The 21,926-nt window shown below is 42.0% G+C and overlaps 1 protein-coding gene across 1 annotated transcript in view; it reads left to right on the forward strand.

The window, feature by feature from the left end:
* The first annotated feature begins 2,343 nt into the window (after nucleotides 1-2,343).
* prss59 (serine protease 59, putative) overlaps nucleotides 2,344-21,926 on the forward strand; it is a 70,139-nt gene continuing 50,556 nt past the window's right edge. The window contains exons 1-5 of the mRNA XM_063047297.1: nucleotides 2,344-2,459; nucleotides 5,229-5,349; nucleotides 5,930-6,111; nucleotides 8,076-8,308; nucleotides 16,502-16,637. Coding sequence (XP_062903367.1) covers nucleotides 2,344-2,459; nucleotides 5,229-5,349; nucleotides 5,930-6,111; nucleotides 8,076-8,308; nucleotides 16,502-16,637 — 788 coding nt within the window. The remainder of the gene's footprint in view (nucleotides 2,460-5,228; nucleotides 5,350-5,929; nucleotides 6,112-8,075; nucleotides 8,309-16,501; nucleotides 16,638-21,926) is intronic.

Genomic DNA, 21,926 nt, shown 5'->3' on the forward strand with positions numbered 1-21,926 from the left:
GTCATAGCAATTGATGTCAGAGCCACAGGTCGATAGTCATTCAGGCATGCCACCTTGCTCTTCTTCGGCACTGGGATTATCGTTGCCTTCCTAAAACACAAGGGGATCTTAGACTAAAGCAAGGAAGCAGTTGAAGATGTCAGCAAACACTCCAGCTAGCTCGCTTGCACAGGCCCGAAGAACCCGTCCTGGGATGCCATCTGGGACCGTCGCCTTCCTTGGATTTATCTTCGGGAAGACCCTTCTAACGTCCTCCTCGGTGATGATGAATCTCGATGCCACCAGGTCCAGTTCATCCGGAGGGAGCGGGCCGCTCCTCTTCTGTTCAAATCTTGTGTAGAATACATTAAGTTCATCAGGAAGAGAAGTGCCACAGTAATTGATATTCCCAGCCTTTTCTTTGCGCCCAGTGATCTCACTTAGACCCTGCCATAGTCTACTGGCATCCCTTTGGTTAGTCTGGGCTTCCAACTTAGCTCGATATTGCCCCTGGCGCCCTTAATGACTTTCCAGAGTTCACGCCTGGATTCCGTGTAGCAAATGGTATCCATGGACCTAAAAGCTGCAGCTCTAGTCTTTAAAAGGGACTTGACCTCATACAGTAATTCATCCAAGGTTTCCGGTTAGAGAATACCCGGATCGTCTTGCAAGACACACAGTCCTCCATGCATTTCCAAATAAAGTCCGTGACAGCTGAGGCACACTCATCGAAGTTAGCTGCCAAGTCCTTGAATACTAACTAGTCCACTGATTCAAAGCAGTCATGAAGGACCTCATCCGTTTCCTCCGTCCAACGCGACACTACTTTTGACACCGTGACCTCCCACTTCAATTTCTGTTTGTAAGCCGGGAGGAGCAGTACGGCCTGATGGTCTGATTTTACGAAGTGAGGTCATGGGACAGAACGGTAGGCATCCTTGACTGCTGTGTAGCAGTGGTCAAGTATATTTGGGCCTCTAGTGGGGCAGGAGACATGATGGTATAACTTTGGCAGCGCCTTTCTGAGGTTGGCCTGGTTAAAGTTCCCGGCTGTAATGAGCAAAGCCTCTGGATACCTGGTCTCGAGTTCACTGATGTTGGCATACAGTATGTTCAGAGCACACTCCACGTCCACCTGGGAGGGAATGTAGACCGCTGTCTGTATGACCAAGGTGAATTCCCGTGGCAGATAGTAGGGACGACACTTCACCAACAGGTGTTCCAGGTCCGGGCTGCAGGAGCTTGTCAGTGCCACTGTGTCTGAGCACCACCCAGTTTTGATCAGTAGGCAGACACCACCTCCCCTCGTCTTGCCCGAAGACGCTGTGCGGTCCATCCGATGGATCGAAAATCCCTGCATTGTTAAGCTGATGTTGCAGGATCAACCAGCAGCACTGGATGACGCAAAGAGGAAATGTATGTTATGGCAATCATGGAAATAATATGTGAGCCATCATCATTTGATACTAAGGTTAATTTGTTAATTTAAGTCATAGGTACAAAGTAACGTATCTGCAACAACATAAATTTCACAGAATAAAATGATATTTAATCAAATACCATTGCACAGTAAAGAAAATAAAAACTGTACGCACTCAGCATTTAATTATATAATCATGCTAAAACATCCATTAAAGCGTACTTCTAGTTCTAATTGTACCAAAATCCTTTTTAAAAGAAAACTAATCGGAGAACATAAGATAGAAATGGATGTAACATTTTCCTAGAGTTAATGGAAGATTCATTTATAGAAGATTGCAGAATAAAGCAGCAAGAATACACATTCCACCTCAGACCAATGTCAAGCATGCTTTAGATTATCTGAGTAATGGGATCAATGTGTACGAAACAGCGCACCCTAACGCCTTCACCATCGTTTTCGGAGATTTTAACCAGGCCAGGCTGAAAAAAATCACTAAGCAACTACCATCAACAGATTGCTTGCAATACCAGAGGAAACAACACACTGAATTTAAGGTGGGGGTTTATATGGGAGGCAGGGTTCGAGGGTCGGCACAACATTATGGGCCGAAGGGCCTGTAATGTGCTGTACTATTCTACGTTCTATGTTCTATGTTCTATGAACTATTGCTACACCACCATCAAGAATGACTACCATGCTATTCCATGCCCTTACTTCGGGAAGTCTGATCACCCAGCTGTACTTCTACTCCCTGAGTATAGGCAGAGACTGAAGAATGCAACACCAGTAGTGAAGACCAAGAAAGTATGGACAAGGGAATCACAAGAGTGCCTACAGGTCTGCTTTGAATCAATCGACTGGACTGTATCCAGGGATTCATCTTCGAACCTGAATGAGTATGCTGCTGTTGTTACTGACTTCATTAAAACCTGAGTGGTTGCATGCGTGCCCACAATGACTTAATGTACATTCCCAAACCAAAAGCCGTGGATGAACCAGGAGGTACGGCATCTGCTGCACTCAAGTCCAGCAACCCAGGCCTATACCAGAAAACCAGGTATGATTTGCGGAGGGCTACTTCAAGGGCGAGGAGACAATTTCGAGCGAGGTTGGAGGTGACATCAGATGCCGGCAACTCTGGCAGGGTCTGCAAGACATTACTTCCTACAAAGCGAAACCGAACAGCATGAATGGCAGCGATGCTTTACTACCAGACGAACTCAGTGCCTTCTATGCACGCTTTGAAAAGGAGAACACAACTACAGCTGTGAAGATCCCTGCTGTACCTGATGACCCTGTGATCTCCATCTCAAAGGTCGATATTAGATTGTCTTTAAAGAGAGTGAACCCTCACAAGGCAGAAGGTCCCGATGGAGTACCTGGTAAGGCTCTGAAAACCTGTGCCGACCAACTAGCGGAAGTATTCAAAGACATTTTCAACCTCTCACTGCTATGGGTGGAAGTTCCCACTTGCTTCAAAAAGGCAACAACTATACCAGTGCCTAAGAAGAATAACGTGGGCTGCCTTAATGACTATTGTCCAGTACCACTCACATCGACAATGTTTTGAGAGGTTGGTCGTAACTAGACTGAACTCCTGCCTCAGAAAGGACATGGACCCATTGTAATTTGCCTATTGCCACAATAGGTCAACAGCAGACGCAATCTCAATGACTTTCCACATGGCTTTAGACCACCTGGACAACACGAACACCTACGTCAAGATGCTGTTCATCGACTATAGCTCAGCATTTAATACCGTCATTCCCACAATCCTGACTGAGAAGTTGCAGAACCTGGGCCTCTGTACCTCCCTCTGTAATTGGATCCTCAGCTTCCTAACCGGAAGACCACAGTCTGTGTGGATTGGTGATAACATATCCTCCTCACTGACTATCAACACTGGTGCACCTCAGAGGTGTGTGCTTAGCTGACTTAGCATGACTGTGTGGCTAGGCATAGCTTAAATACCATCTATAAATTTGCTGATGATATAACCATTGTTGGTAGATTCTCAGATGGTGATGAGAGGGCTTACAGGAGTGAAATATGCCAATTAGTGGAATGGTGCTGGAGTAACAACCTGGCACTCAATGTCAGTAAGACAAAAGAGCTAATTGTGGACTTCAGGAAGGATAAAACGAAGGAGCACATACCAATCCTTATAGAGGGATCAAAAGTGGAGAGAGTGAGCAGATTCAAGTTCCTGGGTGTCAAGATCTCTGAGGTACTAACCTGGTCCCAATAAATCAGAAAGAAGGCAAGACAGTAGTTATACCTTATTAGGAGTTTGAAGAGATTTGGCATGTCAACAAATACACTCAAAAACTTCTATAGTTGTACCATGGAGAGCATTCTGTCAGGCTGCATCACTGTCTGGTGTGGAGGGGCTAATGCACAGGACCGAAAGGAGCTGCAGAAGGTTGTAAATTTAGTCAGTTCCATCTTAGGCACTAGCCTACAAAGAACCCAGGACATCTTTAGGGAGCGGTGTCTCAGAAAGGCAGTGTCCATTATTAAGGACCTCCAGCACCCAGGGCATGCCCTTTTCTCACTTTTACCATCAGGTAGGAGATACAGAAGCCTGAAGGCACATAATCAGCGATTCAGGAACAGCTTCTTCCCCTCTGCCATCCGATTCCTAAATGGACGTTGAAGCTTTGGACACTACCTCACTTTTTTAAAAAATATACAGTATTTATTTCTGTTTTTGCACGTTTTTTAAAATCTATTCAATATATGTAATTGAATTACTTGTTTATTTATTATTATTATTTTTATTTTATTTTTCTTCTCTGCTAAATTATGTATTGCATTGAACTGCTGCTGCTAAGTTAACAAATTTCACGTCACATGCCAGTGATAATAAACCTGATTCTGAGAATATTTTCAACAATTCTTTTTCAAATTTTCAAATATCTACCCATGTTCTTCATGTCATCTTATACGCAACAAATCAATGTTTGATTTAAAATAGAGCAAGTGTGCATAAAATATTCTGTGAGTGTTTAATTATTCCAAGCAAGAAAAAAAATCATTCAAATCTTTGCCAGGTAATTTCTATTTAGATTGTAGAAACTCAAAGCTAACTGTAAGATTTTTTTGATTTTTAAAATGGTTAGGTTGTGCTCAGATGCAGTTTTGTGTTAAATCAATTAATTATCAATATCTACTTACCATTGCTTAGCATTTGATCAGAGTGTTCCATCTTGACACGGATTTCACAAATATCTACTTACCACTGCTTAGCATTTGATCAGAGTGTTCCATCTTGACACAAATTTCACACCTCCTTATTCATTAGTTTGTGAACTAGTCATTTTTCTGAGGTAAGATCACTGGAAAACAACATTTATGTATTTGAAAGTTCTTTTATATCATTATTAGTTGAGAGGAACTTGTAACATGCTAAGGCTATCCCTCAACTAGTTTGGAAAAGCATCAAGATCAAACTTTAGAAAAAGCAAAAAGAACTTGAAGTGATGATAGTGGGAACTATGATGTCACTTTGTCAATTGTGACACATGAGTAGGCGAATTGTGATAATTACTCTGATAGTATTTCTCTTTAGGGGGTTTTGTTATGAAGTACAAGCAGGAAGTTGTAATGAATGCTGTGCAATGAATCTGCTAAATGCCATTTTCCCAGTGACTTACATATCAACAGCTCTAAGAAATCTTTGCTTTTCACTAATTTCGTCACTGATAAATGTCTTCATATAATGTCAATGATCTTCAAGTGTGGGGTGTGACTCTATGATGATGAAAGTGACATCCCTTGTGCTATCAATTCTTCTTTTCATTTCCTGCGAACGGTGTGTTTTAAGCTTTCATAATTCGAAGTACCTCAGAATCTTACGACAGAAATCCCATTTTCATGGAACTGAACAATGGTTCGTCCAGAGGCTGGATCACTTCAATGCCACTGATCTGAGGGTATGGAACCAGGTAAAAATTAATACAAATAAATGAAAAAGTTTGCTCTTTTCAGACAAATACAGGTGATGGGAGTGAATATTGTCCAATTTTACTAATTGGACTTTCTCTGTTAAAAGAAAAGTATGCAATGGTCTAATGACAAGATTCCAAAGTGCAAGATTTTCAAGAAATACTATGGGATTCGAATAAGATAATTGTTGCAAACTCTGTGCTTCCAAAATATTTTTGAGAAATATATTGAATATTTCAAGGTTTAATCTTTCAAGTTTTAATATAATACAAGCGTTTAAACAATGGTGATAAAACATAGAAGCTTGCACTACAGTTAGTCAGCAGCATAAACTTTCTTTTTTATATATTGGAAAACATTCTTAATTTCTGAAATATAATGATATTTGATCATTCATAGGGCAAGGGCTAAGGATGTTTAGGCTGAGTAAGCATTGTTAGGCAGTAATATATTTAGACTTACATTTATTTTTAGATTTAATATTTGATATACTAATGTTTGGTGTAATGGAAATTGCAAAAAAATTGCAGTCAATTTGACAAAACAGTTCTGTTTGCATCTTTGTTTTTATTTTCCCAGAGATACTATATCAATGATACATTTTATCAACCTGGTGGTCCTGTTTTTTTGATGATTGGTGGTGAGGGCACTGCAAACCCAGCCTGGATGGACCATGGCTCCTGGATAACATTTGCTGAAAAGTTAGGTGCTCTGTGTCTTCTTATAGAGCATCGATTTTACGGAAAAAGCCAACCAACAGTGTAAGTTATAAATTGGTCTATGTTTTTCTCTTTGCTCTTTCTTCTGATGTTTGGGTAGCATCCTAGTTTTTATCATCTCCTGAATTTGGCCAGATGGGAACAGTGCAGTCTGCATATCTTCGGGAACAAGTTAATCCTCTGCATTATCTTCTGGAACCAGTTAGTGCCTAGAGGGCATCAGAGACCATGTGGTATGGCTCATTGCTCAAATATTCCCTTCCTCTCTTTATTCAGCTGATGGACATTGCTGTCTGTACCTGCTCTATGTCTTTCTGAATTATTCTGCTCCAGGCAATAGCTAAAGATAAATAAACAATTGATAACAATCTGTGATATTTTAATGCACCATCACCAACAAAAATTTACCTGACATTTTTATTCTATTTTGTAAAGGAGTAATGTATGTTATTTTCTGATGTTTATGAAGAAAGTAATTTTTAAAAAAAATTTCGCTAGTAGAATATGTGCAGCAGCCAGAATGGAGATGATACAATAAGATTGTAGAAATGACTTGCGTAAATGTGCTGTCCCAGAAGGGTTGTCTGGTATGTAAATTGACCTAATCTGATGTACTGAAAATGAGTTGAATGCTGTACAATTAGCAGATATCCTGTCACGGAAAGACGTGCACAAAGCACCTACAGATTGTTCCGTCAGAGCTCTCATAGCAATGCACTGGCTTGAAATGAATAGCCAGTAGTCCTGCAGATGCTGGAAATTCAAGCAACACACATCAAAGTTGCTGGTGAACGCAGCAGACCAGGCAGCATCTCTAGGAAGAGGTAGAGTCGACATTTCGGGCCGAGACCCTTTGTCAGGACTAATTGAAAGAAGAGCTAGTAAGAGATTTGAAAGTGGGAGGGGGAGGGGGAGATCCAAAGTGATAGGAGAAGACAGGAGGGGGAGGGATGGAGCCAAGAGCTGGACAGGTGATTGGCAAAAGGGATATGAGAGGATCATGGGACAGGAGGCCCAGGGAGAAGGAAAAGGGGGAGGGGGGAAAACCCAGAGGATGTGCAAGGGATATAGTCAGAGGGACAGAGGGAGAAAAAGGAGAGAGAGAGAAAGAATGTGTGTATATAAATAAATAACAGATGGGGTACGAGGGGGAGGTGGGGCATTAGCGGAAGTTAGAGAAGTCAACGTTCATGCCATCAGGAATGAAATCGAAAACGAATTCCTCATGTTTACGTTTTTAAATTCACTACTGCGAAGCCTCTTCCATGATGCCTACACTGAAGAAGTTTAAATCTTCTCTTCGACGGGAGTTCAGTGAAACCATCTCTCACTGCTCCCCATCTGTAATTTCTTCGGCTCTTCAACTTTTCGACCACATTTTGACTCAGTCTCGCTATCACAGCCATATATCCTTTCTTGGAACATGCCTCTGTTGCCAACTTACTACAGTTGGCTTTAGGATTCGTTTTTGAGCCTCTCAATTTGGACCTTCTAAGGATCCCTTTTGCCAATCACCTGTCCAGCTCTTGGCTCCATCCCTTCCCCTCCTGTCTTCTCCTATTATTTCGGATCTCCTTCTCCCCCTCCCACTTTCAAATCTCCTACTAGCTCTTCCTTCAGTTAGTCCTGACGAAGGGTCTCGGCCCGAAACGTCGACTGTACCTCTTCCTAGAGATGCTGTCTGGCCTGCTACGTTCACCAGCAACTTTGATGTGTGTTGCTTGAGCCAATAGTCCAGTCTTCCTTTGTGATAATTACAACTCCATCCACTGGTCCACATTGATGTCAAGTTTTACCAAATACAAAGGTTAACAAACTCAAGTTTTAAGACAATGATAAATGTTCCTATTTCCAGTTTCTTTTATCTTCACTGAATTTTTTTTACTGGATTTTAAAATAAATTATGACATTAATGAAGAAGGATGTTTCCTATAATTTGTTAAACCTGTGTGCCTAATATTAAAAAACAACTTTCTTATGCAGTGTTTGTTGGTACTTTCTTCAAGGGACTTGAGTCTATCAAGTCTTCAATACCTCCACAGTAAACAGGCCCTTGCAGACCTTGCCCACTTTCGAGCAGTGATAGACAGAAAAATGAACCTTACCCTCAACAAATGGATTGCTTTCGGAGGCTCCTACCCAGGATCCCTTGCTGCCTGGTTTAGACTGAAGTACCCACATCTAGTCTATGCTGCCATCGCATCCAGTGCACCAGTTCAAGCTGTTATCAACTTTTCAGGTGAGTACATTTAGCCTGCTACCCATGCTGTGTGTGTGGCATTGCACCTGGTAAGATTCTAGAATTTAATGGAAGCAAAATTAAGGACCCCAAAACTAATTGTTTTCTCTATTTTTCTTCTTCTTTGTTACGACATAGAGTTTGAACCTGAAACCTTCTGGCCTACATCACTAGGTGATTTGCAGTGTACACATGCTACTAATTCAACTAAAATCAATCCTTTTTCCCTTTCCCGCATAATCCCATTTTTAAAGAGTTCTTTCCCCCGGTGTTCAAAATTTAAAATAAACTCATTATAAAAGTACATATATGTCACCATATACAACCCTGAGATTCATTTTCTTGCGGGTATACTCAATAAATCCATAATAGAATAATAACCATAATAAAATCAATGAAAGACTTCTCCAACTTAGGCATTCAACCAGCGTGCAAGAGATAGTAAGCTGTGCAAATACAAAAAGAAAGAAACAATAATAATAATTAAATAAGCAATAAATATCAAGAACATGAGACGACAAGCCCCTGAAGGTGAGACCATAGCTTGTGGGAACATCTTAATGATGGAGTGACTGAAGTTATCCGCTTTGGTTCAAGAGTCTGATGGTTGAAGGGTTATAAATGTTCCTGAACCTGGTGGTTCTTTGCCTCATTTCTGATGGCAGCAGCGAGAAGAGAGCATCTCCTGGCAGGTGGGGCCAACATGTTCTGACCAATGTTAGTCATGAATCCAAAGAGTAGACTTAAAGGATCAGGCAGATTCTTTTCTCCCCCCGCTCTTCAGTTTTGTATAATTGCCAACCATCGAAGAAAAAAATAAATAATTTCTGAATGTAGATTAGTTGTATTGTATTGTGTTCAATACACAATGACTTCTGTTCAGATAGAGATAATAGGGAGAAAATCACTTTATATATCCTGAGATCACAAAGGAACTTTTATCAGTGGAATTCTCTGCTAACTATCCTGCTACCTACTGCAAAATTGTCATGCAAAGAATTTTCTCTACATCGTTTACTTTGTATGGGTATAGCCATTCAGTCAAATCAGCCTTGCTTGTCTATGCGTATAAAGCACAAACACAAGCATGGGGAGATAAACTGAAGTGAGACATACTTTTTAATGTAAATTGCATGAAAACTTTGGTGAACTTTTGCACCATGGCAGGATTTAATTCAGAATCAAGGTCGTTATCACTGAATAATAAGATGAGAAATTTATTGTCTTGTAGCAGCAATACACAGCAAATCAGCAAATTTGCAAGTGAGATGGGACCCGGAGCAATAGAGCAGCGGAAGAAGTGGATGGAGTAAAGCCAGATCTAACATATAGAGAGGCTTTGAGGAAAGAGAAGCAGAATAAAGGGTGTAAAGGTAGAGAGGTAGAAGGGCTAAAGTGCATGTACTTCAATGCAAGAAGCATCAGGAACAAAGATGATGAACCCATGATCCTTCCATATCCCCTTTGCCAATCAACTGTCCAGCTCTTGGCTCCATATCTCCCCCTCCTGTCTTCTCCTATCATTTTGGATCTCCCCCTCCCCCTCCCCCTCCCCCTCCCACTTTCAAATCTCTTACTAGCTCTTCTTTCAATTAGTCCTGTCGAAGGGTCTCGGCCCGAAACGTTGACTGTACCTCTTCCTAGAGACGCTGCCTGGCCTGTTGCGTTCACCAGCAACTTTGATGTGTGTTGCTTGAATTTCCAGCATCTGCAGATTTTCTCGTGTTGATGAACTGAGAGTTTGGATACATATGTGGAATTATGATGCAGTGGCCATTACAGAGACTTGGCTGGCACCAGGATTCTCAATATTCCTGGATTTCAGTGCCTTAAAAGGGATAGTGAGGGGGAGGGGAAGGGGAGGAGGGGTGGCATTACTGGTCAGGGATACTATTACAGCCACAGAAAGGGTGGGTAATGTAGCAGGATCCTCTTTTGAGTCAGTATGGGTGGAAGTCAGGAACAGGAAGGGAGCAGCTACTCTATTGGGAGTATTCTATAGGCCCCGTGGTAGCAGCAGAGATACCGAGGAGCAGATTGGGAGGCAGAATTGGGAAAGGTGCAAAAATAACAGGGTTGTTATCATGGGTGACTTTAACTTCCCTAATATTGATTGGCACCTCATTAGTTCCAAGGGTTTCCAAGGGCAGAGTTTGTTAAGTGTGTCCAGGGTGGATTCCTGTCACAGTATGTTGACAGGCCGATTAGGGGGAATGCCATACTAGATCTAGTAATAGGTAACGAACCGGGTCAGGTCACAGATCTCTCAGTGGGTGAGCATCTGGGGGACAGTGACCACCGCTCCCTGGCCTTTAGCATTATCATGGAAAAGGATAGAATCAGAGAGGACAGGAAAATTTTTAACTGGGTAAGGGCAAATTATGAGGCTATAAGGCTAGAACTTTCGGGTATGAGTTGGGTTGATGTTTTTGCAGGGTAATGTACAATGGACATGTGGTCGATGTTTAGGGATCTCTTGCAGGATGTTAGGGATAAATTTGTCCCAGTGAGGAAGATAAAGAATGGTAGGGTGAAGGAACCATGGGTGACAAATGAGGTGGAAAATCTGGTCAGGTGGAAGAAGGCAGCATACATGAGGTTTCGGAAGCAAGGATCAGATGCGTCTATTGAGGAATATAGGGTAGCAAGAAAGGAGCTTAAGAAGGGGCTGAGAAGAGCAAGAAGGGGGCATGAGAAGGCCTCGGTGAGTAGGATAAAGGAAAACCCCAAGGCATTCTTCAATTATGTGAAGGACAAAAGGATGACAGGAGTGAAGATAGGACCGATTAGAGATAAAGGTGGGAAGATGTGCCTGGAGGCTGTGGAAGTGAGCGAGGTCTTCAATGAATACTTCTCTTCGGTATTCACCAATGAGAGGGAACTTGATGACAGTAAGGACAATATGAGTGAGGTTGATGTTCTGGAGCATGTTGATATTAAGGGAGAGGAGGTATTGGAGTTGTTAAAATACGTTAGGACTGATAAGTCCCCGGGGCCTGATGGAATATTCCCTAGGCTGCTCCACGAGGTGAAGGAAGAGATTGCTGAGCTTCTGGCTAGGATCTTTATGTCCTTGTTGTCTACAGGAATGGTATCGGAGGATTGGAGGGAGGCAAGTGTTGTCCACTTGTTCAAAAAAGGTAGTAGGGATAGTCTGGGTAATTATAGACCAGTGAGCCTTACGTCTGTGGTGGGAAAGCTGTTGGAAAAGATTCTTAGAGATAGGATCTATGGGCATTTAGAGAATCATGGTCTGATCAGGAACAGTCAGCATGGCTTTGTGAAGGGCAGATCATGTCTAACAAACCTGATACAGTTCTTTGAGGAGGTGACAGGCATATAGATGAGGGTAGTGCAGTGGCTGTGATCTATATGGATTTTAGTAATGCATTTGACAAGGTTCCACATGAAAGGCTTATCCAGAAAGTCAGAAGGCATGGGATCCAAGGAAGTTTGGCCAGGTGGATTCAGAATTGGCTTCCCTGCAGAAGGCAGAGGGTCATGGTGGAGAGACTACATTCGGATTGGAGGGTTGTGACTAGTGGTGTCCCACAAGGATTCAGTTCTGGGACCTCTACTTTTCGTGATTTTTATTAACAACCTGGATGTAGGGATAGAAGAGTGGGTTGGCAAGTTTGCAGACGACACAAAGGTTGGTGGTGTTGTAGGTAGTGTAGGGGATTGTCGGAGATTGCAGAGAGACATTGATAGGATGCTGAGAAGTGGCAGATGGAGTTCAACCTGGAGAAGTGTGAGGTGATTCACTTTGGAAGGATAAACTCAAAGGCAGAGTACAAAGTAAATGGTAGGATACTTGGTAGTGTGGAGGAGCAGAGGGATCTGGGGGTACATGTCCACAGATCCCTGAAAGTTGCCTCACAGGTAGATAGGGTAGTTAGGAAAGCTTATGGGGTGTTAGCTTTCATAAGTCGGGGGATAGAGTTTAAGAGTTGCGAGGTAATGATGCAGCTCTATAAAACTCTGGTTAGGCCACACTTGGAGTACTGTGTCCGGTTCTGGTCGCCTCACTATTGGAAGGATGTGGGAGCATTGGAAAGGGTACAGAGGAGATTTACCAGGATGCTGCCTGGTTTAGAGAGTATGGATTATGATCAGAGATTAAAGGAGCTAGGGCTTTACTCTTTGGAGAGAAGGGGGATGAGAGGAGACATGATAGTGGTATACAAGATATTAAGAGGAATAGATAGAGTGGATAGCCAGCGCCTCTTCCCCAGGGCACCACTGCTCAATACAAGAGGACATGGCTTTAAGGTAAGGGGTGGGAAGTTCAAGGGGGATATTAGAGGAAGGTTTTTTACTCAGAGAGTGGTTGGTGCGTGGAATGCACTGCCTGAGTTAGTGGTGGAGGCAGATACACTAGTGAAATTTAAGAGACTACTAGACAGGTACATGGAGGAATTTAAGGTGGGGGAGTTATATGGGAGGCAGGGTTTGAGGGTCGGCACAACATTGTGGGCCGAAGGGCCTGTACTGTGCTGTACTATTCTATGTTCTATGTTTGTTATGTCTCCTCTCTCACTGTGAAATGGGGACGCCTCCTTTTCCCTTATTAGGGAGAGAGAGGGAGAGCCTGTGGTATGTCAAATTACTGGGTGAATGAGTAATTTTTGAGGTACTGCAAGTCTTTGTCTTTATTGATGCTTTGCTGCACGCTTGAGTGCTTGGTGGAGGGTGCCAATGCTTTTTTTGCTGGTGGGGGGGTCGTTGCATTGGAGCTGCTTGTGCATGGGAGGGAAGCTGGGGGGGGGGTTTGGGGTTCTAACGTTTAACTGGCATTCATTCTTTGGGGCACTCCTCTGTTTTTGTGGAGGTTTGCGAAGGAAAAGGATTTCAGGATGTATATTACCTACATGTCTCTGACATTAAATTTACCTATTGAAACCTTTTGATGTAACCAAGCTGTGTTCATGGGTTCATAGACCATTCAAAAATCTAATGGCAAAGGAAAGGAAGCTATATTTAAAACTTCCAAGTTCGTGGGTGTCAACATCTCAGAGGCTCTATCCTGAGCCCAACACATGGATGCAATCATGCAGAAGGCAGGCCAGTAGCTGTACTTCATCAGGAGTTTGAGGGGATTCTGTCCGTCACCAAAAACTCCAGTAAGTTTCTACCGATGTACCATGGACAGCATTCATAGTAGTTGCATCACTATCTGTTATGAAGGCACCAATGCACGGGATCGGAAAAGGCTTTAGAGGATTCCATCTTATCAGCTAGTTTCATCATGGTCACAAGCCTCTCCACCCCACTGAGGACCCTCACCACCTGGGGCATGCCCAGTCGGATTGTGGGCGACATCCATCATTAAGGCTTCTCACCATCCAGGACATGTCCAATCAAAATGGTAGCATAGCAGTTAGCACAGTGCTTTACAGCGCCATCAATCAATGACCAAGGTTCATTTCCCTCCTCTGTCTATAAGGAGTTTGTACTTTCTCCCTGTGACCATGTGGGTTTCTTTTGGGTGTTCTGGCCACATTCTGTGGGTTAGGGTTAGTGAGCTGTGGGCATGCTAAGATGGCACCAGAAGACCTATGGGTTAGGGTTAGTGAGTTGTGGGCATGCTAAGTTGGCACCAGAAAAACCTATGGGTTAGGGTTAGTGAGTTGTGGGCATGCTAAGTTGGCACCATAAAGACCTATGGGTTAGGGTTAGTGAGCTGTGGGCATGCTAAGTTGGCACCATAAAGACCTATGGGTTAGGGTTAGTGAGTTATGGGCATGCTAAGTTGGCACCAGAAAAACCTATGGGTTAGGGTTAGTGAGTTATGGGCATGCTAAGTTGGCACCATAAAGACCTGTGGGTTAGGGTTAGTGAGCTGTGGGCATGCTAAGTTGGCACCAGAAGTGTGGCACCATTTGCAGGCTTCCTCCAGCACAATTCCAAGACTATATTGGTATCTGATGCAAACAATACATTTTACTGGATGTGTTGATGTACACATGACAAATAAAGTTATTCTTTAATGCCTACCTCATTACTATGATTAAGGAGGAGGTACAGGAGCCTGAAGACCCACATTTAATGTTTTAGGAACAGCTTCTTCTCCTCTGTCATCAGATTTCTGAATGGTTCATGAACACCACCAAGCTATTCCTCTTCAGAACTTTTTTATGTAATTTATAGTAATTTGCTATGCCCACACTATACTGCTGCCACAAAACAATAAATTCCATGACACAAGCCTGTGACAATAGACATGATTCTGATTCTAGTTCTAATTCAAGGTTCAGTGTAAGCTCCTTCTGAATCTAACCAAACAAAAGTGGCAAATATGCAAAGAATTTGTTCTTACTGTTGTGCTGAACAGATTGATTTGAGTCTGGAGAGCAGGTAAACCCTTCCCTTCTCTCCCCGCAGCTCCTCTTTAAATACTTCCATGGGATAGTCTAACCAGTGCGACAATTGACAAGGTTTTGATTTAACTGACTGTGGAAGCTTTGTGGCTGGTTATCAAATCCACCCATACTATCCTTTGGCGTTAACAATCACATACGCACAGATACTGATTGCTACGTTTTAACGGTAAACTCAACCACCTTCCTCAAGCACGAGGAGGATGGTTAGGCTTACCATTGAAATGTTGCAATCAGCATCTGTGACTATGTGACTGTTAAAGCCAAGGATAGTAAGGTCTTGCTTTAACACCTGTTCCAAAGGATCTTATTTTTCAACGTCCCCTACCGCAAGACTGCACCGGTAAGTTAGCCTATTGTACGTGTTGAATGAAGCTTCTACAAAGTGAACTGAAGCTATAACATAGAAACATAGAAACACAGAAAATAGGTGCAGGAGTAGGCCATTCGGCCCTTCGAGCCTGCACCACCATTCAGTACGATCACGGCTGATCATCCAACTCAGAACCCTGCACCAGCCTTCCCTCCATACCCCGGATCCCTTTAGCCACAAGGGCCTTATCTAACTCCCTCTTAAATACAGCAAATGAACTGGCCTCAACTGTTTCCTGTGGCAGAGAACTCCACAGATTCACCACTCTCTGTGTGAAGAAGTTTTTCCTCATCTTGGTCCTAAAAGGCTTCCCCTTTATCCTCAAGTTGTGACCCCTCATTCTGCACTTCCCCAACATCAGGAACAATCTTCCTACATCTAGCCTGTCCAATCCCTTTAGAATTTTATATGTTTCAATAAGATCTCCCCTCAATCTTCTAAATTCCAGAGAGTATAAGCCTTGCTGATCCAGTCTTTCATCATATGAAAGTCCTGCCATCCCAGGAATCAATCTGGTGAACCGACTTTGTACTCCCTCTATGGCAGAATGTCCTTCCTCAGATTAGGGGACCAAAACTCACACAATACTCCAGGTGTGGTCTCACCAAGGCCTTGTACAACTGCAGTAGTACCTCCCTGCTCCTGTACTCAAATCCTCTCACTATGAATGCCAGCATACCATTCGCCTTTTTCACTGCCTGCTGTACCTGGATGCCCACTTTCAATGACTGGTGTATAATGACACCCAGGTCTCGTTGCACCTCCCCTTTTCCTAATCGGCCACCATTCAGATAATAATCTGTTTTCCTGGTCTTGCCACCAAAATGGATAACCTCACATTTATCCACAGTAAATTGCATCTCCCATGAATTTGCCCACTCACCTAACCTATCCAAGTCATCCTGCATCCTCTTAGCATCCTCCTCACGGCTAACACTGCCGCCCAGCTTCGTGTCATCTGCAAATAACCTCCTGAGTTGTTACAGAGTGTACTCTGTAGGGCACAATTTACGATTGCACCGCTTCAGTTGAAATTTGCATTTTACCTAAGAATTTATGTACTTGCAAACCTGACTGCATTAATGGGCTGCATTGCTACTGTGATCCTCTGATCAGATGGAGAAATGTGTTCCGTTATCATTTTTGCCACTATTTACCTGATGTTTTGAATGGGGCAATGTTAGTTTGCCTGCTCCTTGTAGATATCCCAGTATATATTGATACATAGCATGTTACACTCTTTCTTGTATTACTTCTCGTCTCTTGCCAATATTAAATTTCCTATTCTTCCTGGACATGAGGACTCAAAAATGACATTTCCAACTTAATTTCCTGATGATTGGTTTACATGATTAAAATTTATTACTGAGCATATGACTTGGCCTCTCATGAAAAATAATATTGAAATAATATTGGGGCCGCATTTTCTATATTTTTCAGAGTATTTGGAAGTGGTTAATTATGTTTTGGAAAGTTACAGTACCACTTGTCCTCTACTTGTGAAGGATGCATCTGATACACTCATAGGATTGTTGCCAAACACTGCCAAGTATCGCCAGATTACACAAGATTTCCAGTAAGTATTTTCAGTTTTAAATAAAAATAAAACATAGTTTATGAAATTACATCAATTTATCTAAACCGGTCGTGGTATTAATAGAGAAACTCTTGGATAGTTTACATTAGAGTCCTTCATGTACCGATATTAATCCTCAGCAGCAAAATATTGTAGATGAAGGAAATCTGTATTGAAACAGAAAATTCTGGAAATATTCAGCAGGTCTCGCAGCTTTAGACCTGGAACGTTAACTCTGTCCACTCATACTAAATGATTATTGAATATCACTATCCTGTTACTCAGAAATTTGAAAAGCCAGCAGTGAGTTATATCCTGAATTACAGCATATCATCAAGATTATAAGATAATTACAATTTATTTTAATTCATTGACCCATTTAATATTGAAGTTCCCTCCTTGTATAGCATTTAATTGTGTCTTAAATTGGCTTCTCATTCAATTTTGCTTAACTCACATGTAGGAGTCCTGCAACATACTGAGCTAAATCTAAATTGAGTTTGAAATGCTTCAAACTTTTTTTGAGGCTTCCATCTATTTGAGGTGAATTCTGCCAAAAAAACATCTCATCTGAGACATTTAAAACAGGATTTACCAACGTGGTCAGTTTCTGCTGTTTGCGCATTACTGACGGATTACAGTTATTTCATTATCCTGGATCTAATGTTTAGGAGAATAAATAAGCAAGCAGGATTCACCAGTATTAATATTGCAAAACAACCCATTTCCTCACATGTAGTTAGAACAAAACTGAGATTGAGCCAAAGGAGTAAAATATTTGGATAGTGGAAACATATGTAGTGAAAGAAGTCAATTTTAAGTGCTGTTTGATACTGTGTGAAATGTTCCAAACCTTTTCAGCCATTCCACAAAATTGTTGCACACCTGAGAGTTTCTTGATGCCTGCCGACTACATGCAAGGTCATTGCCAATAGTCTTGATCTCAGGAAAACCTATTTTCTATTATTTACACTCATGATACATACATCACTCAACCAACTTGTTAATTCAATTCCTGATGAAGAGCCTCAGCCTGAAGTATTCGACTGTTTATTCCTCTCCATAGATGCTGCCTGACCTGTTGAGTTCTTCCCGCATTTTGCATGTGTTACTCTGGATTTCCAAAATTTGCAGAATTTCTTGCGTTTATGTTGTTAATTGGAACATCTGCATGTGCTGCAATGCTGTTGCATGGCAAAAATAAAGAAAAGAAGTTCCACTTCGTTAAATATCAGAAAACCATTAACACCAATTACTGCAAGAATCTATAATCAAATGCACTTCAGATATATACACACAATTCTGCTAAGTAAATTATTTTGTAAATCCATTTGAGGGCAGCATTTTCTTTATTAAAGTATATAATATGATCTCAATTAAATCAAAAAAATTTCATCTTTCCCTGTCTATTTTCAAATGGGGACATTTGACCATGATTATTTGTAAAGTTTTTAGTTGCCATAAGAGCCACATTAGCCTTTCTTTAGCGGTACCGATTCAAAAGTTTCAGATATCTGTGGATTTTCTTTTGTTTTTCATGGACTGTTTTTTGCATTCTAAACATTAATTTGCCTACCTTGAGCCGCACTGAGTATTCAACCGGATGAAGAATTTGCCTAATATTACCAGTCACAAGCTAGACTGAATTTATAATTAGGTTATTGAATAATGCTTCCCAAAATCTGTTTTTTTTACAAAAAATGGTGAATGCTCAGGTTGTCTGAAACATAATGAAGGAGCAATGTTTTCTAACGACAATCTGATAAATACTATTACTTCTGTTTCCAGCACAGCCAGTTCTTCCCCTTGTTCATTAGCCAGACTTCCTTCTATTTATAGTCATTGGATCACTTTTCCAAGCAGTAGCTCTGTCAGTCTTTTTTTCCTTACTATACCTACCTCCTCAATTAGCAAGCCTTTCTCTTTTCATTCTGCTATCCTAATACTGTATCAAAAAATGTTTTTCTCTTTCTCCCCCCTCACTCTCTCACTCATTCTCTTTCCCTTTCTCTCATTCTCTCTCTCTCACTCTCTCTCACTTGCTCTCTCACACTCGCTCTCTCACTCTCTCTCACTCTCTTTCTCACACTCTCTCTGTCTTCTCTTTCTCACTCTCTCATTCTCTCTCTCTCCCTCTCCCTCTGTCTGTCTCATTCCACTGATCCTCAGCAGGAACATTCTATTCTCCTCTTTCATCACTTGTGTATGTGTGTTTTTGTCTCTGTCTTTCCCCATTTTTTATTTTACAAAAGATGCCAGAGGATTATTAATTGGCCTACTCTTGCTCCATCTACATCCAAATTCTTTATTTTTCCTCAGTCATCAACTACTTGTTTCTTTTGCATTTCCTACTTCATTTGGTCTTTCCCCATCTTCTCACCTTTTCCTTCAATTTAACCTGTCTCCTTTACTTCTTCTGCTGATTTCTGTTTTATTCCTTTTTTCTTTCTTCCAGTATAGTCCACATTCTGAATTCTCTGTTTTATTTCTACTGTTTTGTTTTGTAGCAACACTATCTTCTGCACCAAACAGAAAAATCTGTAGTCTTCCTACGAAAAATGTTCAACAGAACAAATTTCAGAGATTCAGTGTGAGTCCACCACATTAAAAGCGTAATATTTTGGTTAGAAAAAATATGGAACATCTTCAGGGATATTGGAGGAAGTGAGACTTGGAAAATGTACAGGGAGATTAGTCAGGAAGGGAGTGTCAATCGTAAATTTGTTTTATTATTGTCACATGTACTGAGGTTCAGTGAAAAACTTTGTTTGGCATTTCATCCATACAGTGCATTTCATTACAGTGGTGCATTGAGGTAGTACATGGTAAAACAAAATACAGAGTGACGTATTACAATTACAGAGAGAGCATAGTGCAAGGACATAATGAAAAGAATTGTGAGGTCAAGTGTCTATTCTTATTGTACAAGAGGACTGTTCAATAGTCTTATAACAGCTGTCCTTGAGCTGGGTGATATGTGCGTTTAGGCTTTTGTATCTGCTGCCAAATGGGAGAATGGTGTGGGGAGAAGATAGAAGGTTCAGGCTGGGTAGGATTTTTCATTAGGTTGCCTGCTTTACTGAGCCAGCAATAACAGTAAACATGAGAGGAGACTGGTTTCTATGATGTGCTGAGCTATGTCACAACTCTCTACAATTTCTTGCGGTTTCAGGCTTATTTGTTGCTGTACCAAGCTGTGATACATCTGGATAGGATGCTTTCTGTGGTGCATCTGTCAAAATTGATGATGGTCAAAGGAGACTTGCCAAATTTCTTTGGTCTCCTTAAGAAGTAGAGGTTCTGTGAGCTTTCTTGACTGTGGCATCTACACGACGTGATCAGGGCTTGAAACTTTCAACCCTCCTGATCTGAGAGCTGTTTGTGTGAGCGGGAGCATGTGCACCGCCCCCCTTTCTGAATTCAGTGACCAGTTCTATAGTTTTGCTGACATTGAGGAAAAGGTTGTCCTGAACCCTAGGCATTCTGTCTCCTTCCTAGATGACAACTCACCATTACCTTTGATTCGGTGGTGTAATTTGCAAATTTGTGGATGGAATCAGAACAGACTCTGGTGATACAGTCATGAGTATACAGGGAGTAAAGAAGGGGGCGGTGGGTGCAATGTTTGGGGCATACATTGAGGATAATCATGCAGGCGTGTTGAAGTCTATCTTCACACATTGTCGTCTGTTGGTTAGGTAGTCAACGATCCACTTGCAAAGGGAGGTGTTGTGTTCCAGGTGCAAGACGTTGAGATGTGTTTGCTTGGAATTATATTATTGAAGGTGGAGCTATAGTCTCTAAACAATAATCCAAAAGTCTGTCTTTACTGAATAGATGACCTGAGATGAGGGTAGGGCCAGGGAGATTAGACTTGTTTCAATGGTAGGCTATAAAATAGCACAAAATACAAACAAAAATGGGAGAAGAGGGAGGCCACCTGGCCTCTCAAACCTGATCTGCCTTAGGCCTCAACTCCTGCGTTGAGTGAACTTGACCTTTTCTTATGTTGAGCGAACTTGGCCTTTTCCCCTTGGAGCAATGGAGGATGAGAGGTGACCTGATAGAGGTGTATAAGATGATGAGAGACATTGATCATGTGCATAGCCAGAGGCTTTTTCCCAGGGCTGAGATGGCTAACACAAGAGGGCACAGTTTTAACGTGCTTGGAAGTAGGTACAGAGGAGACATCAGGGGTAAGTTTTTTACACAGAGAGTGGTGAGTGCATGGAATGGGCTGCTGGCAACAGTGGTGGAGGCAGATGCAATAGGGGCTTTTAAGAGACTCTTGGATAAGTACATAAAGTAAAGGCATCCGTTAGTCTTGCGAGACCATGGATCTGCACCTGGAAAGTCTTCACTATCCAGGGCACAGGCCTGGGCAAGGATGTATGGAAGATCAGCAATTGCCCATGCTGCAAGTCTCCCCTCTCCACGAGACCAATGTTGTCCAAGGGAAGGGCATTAGGACCCATACAGCTTGGCATCAATGTCATCACAGAGCACTGTGTGATTAAGTGCCTTGCTCAAGGACACAACACATTCCCTCGGCTGGGGCTCGAACTCATGACTTTCAGGTTGCTAGTCCAATGCCTTAACCACTTGGCCACATGCAGCAGTTATGTACATGGAGCTTAGAAAAATAGAGGGTTATGGATAACCCTGGGTAATTTTTAAAGTAAGTACATATTTGGCACAGCACTGTGGATTGAAGGGCGTGTATTGTGCAGTAGGTTTTCTATATTCTATGTTTTATATCCAGGAAGGTTTCTTAAATCAGTATGTGGATGGTCCAAAGAGCTGTACTGGACCTTGTGTTGGGTAATGAGCCTGGACAGGTTACTGACCGTTCAGTGGTGAGGAACTAGTGAACAGTAACCACAACTCCTTAACTCTCAGGACAGCTGTAAATAAGGATAGGTATCGTCCAACACACATAAAAGTTGCTGGTGAACACAGCAGGCCAGGCAGCATCTCGAGGAAGAGGTACAGTCGACGTTTCGGGCCAAGACCCTTCATCAGGACTAACTGAAAGAAGAGCTAGTAAGAGATTTGAAAGGGGGAGGGGGAGGGGGAGATCCAAAATGATAGGAGAAGACAGGAGGGGGAGGGATGGAGCCAAGAGCTGGACAGGTGATTGGCAAAAGGAATATGAGAGAATCATGGGACAGGAGGCCCAGGGAGAAAGAAAAGGGGGAGGGAGGAAGCTCAGAGGATGGGCAAGGAGTATAGTGAGAGGGACAAAGGGAGAAAAAGGAGAGAGAGAAAAAGAATGTGTGTATATAAATA

Source organism: Mobula hypostoma, chromosome 4, assembly GCF_963921235.1.
Source record: "Mobula hypostoma chromosome 4, sMobHyp1.1, whole genome shotgun sequence".
NCBI classification, from domain to species: Eukaryota; Metazoa; Chordata; class Chondrichthyes; order Myliobatiformes; family Myliobatidae; genus Mobula; species Mobula hypostoma.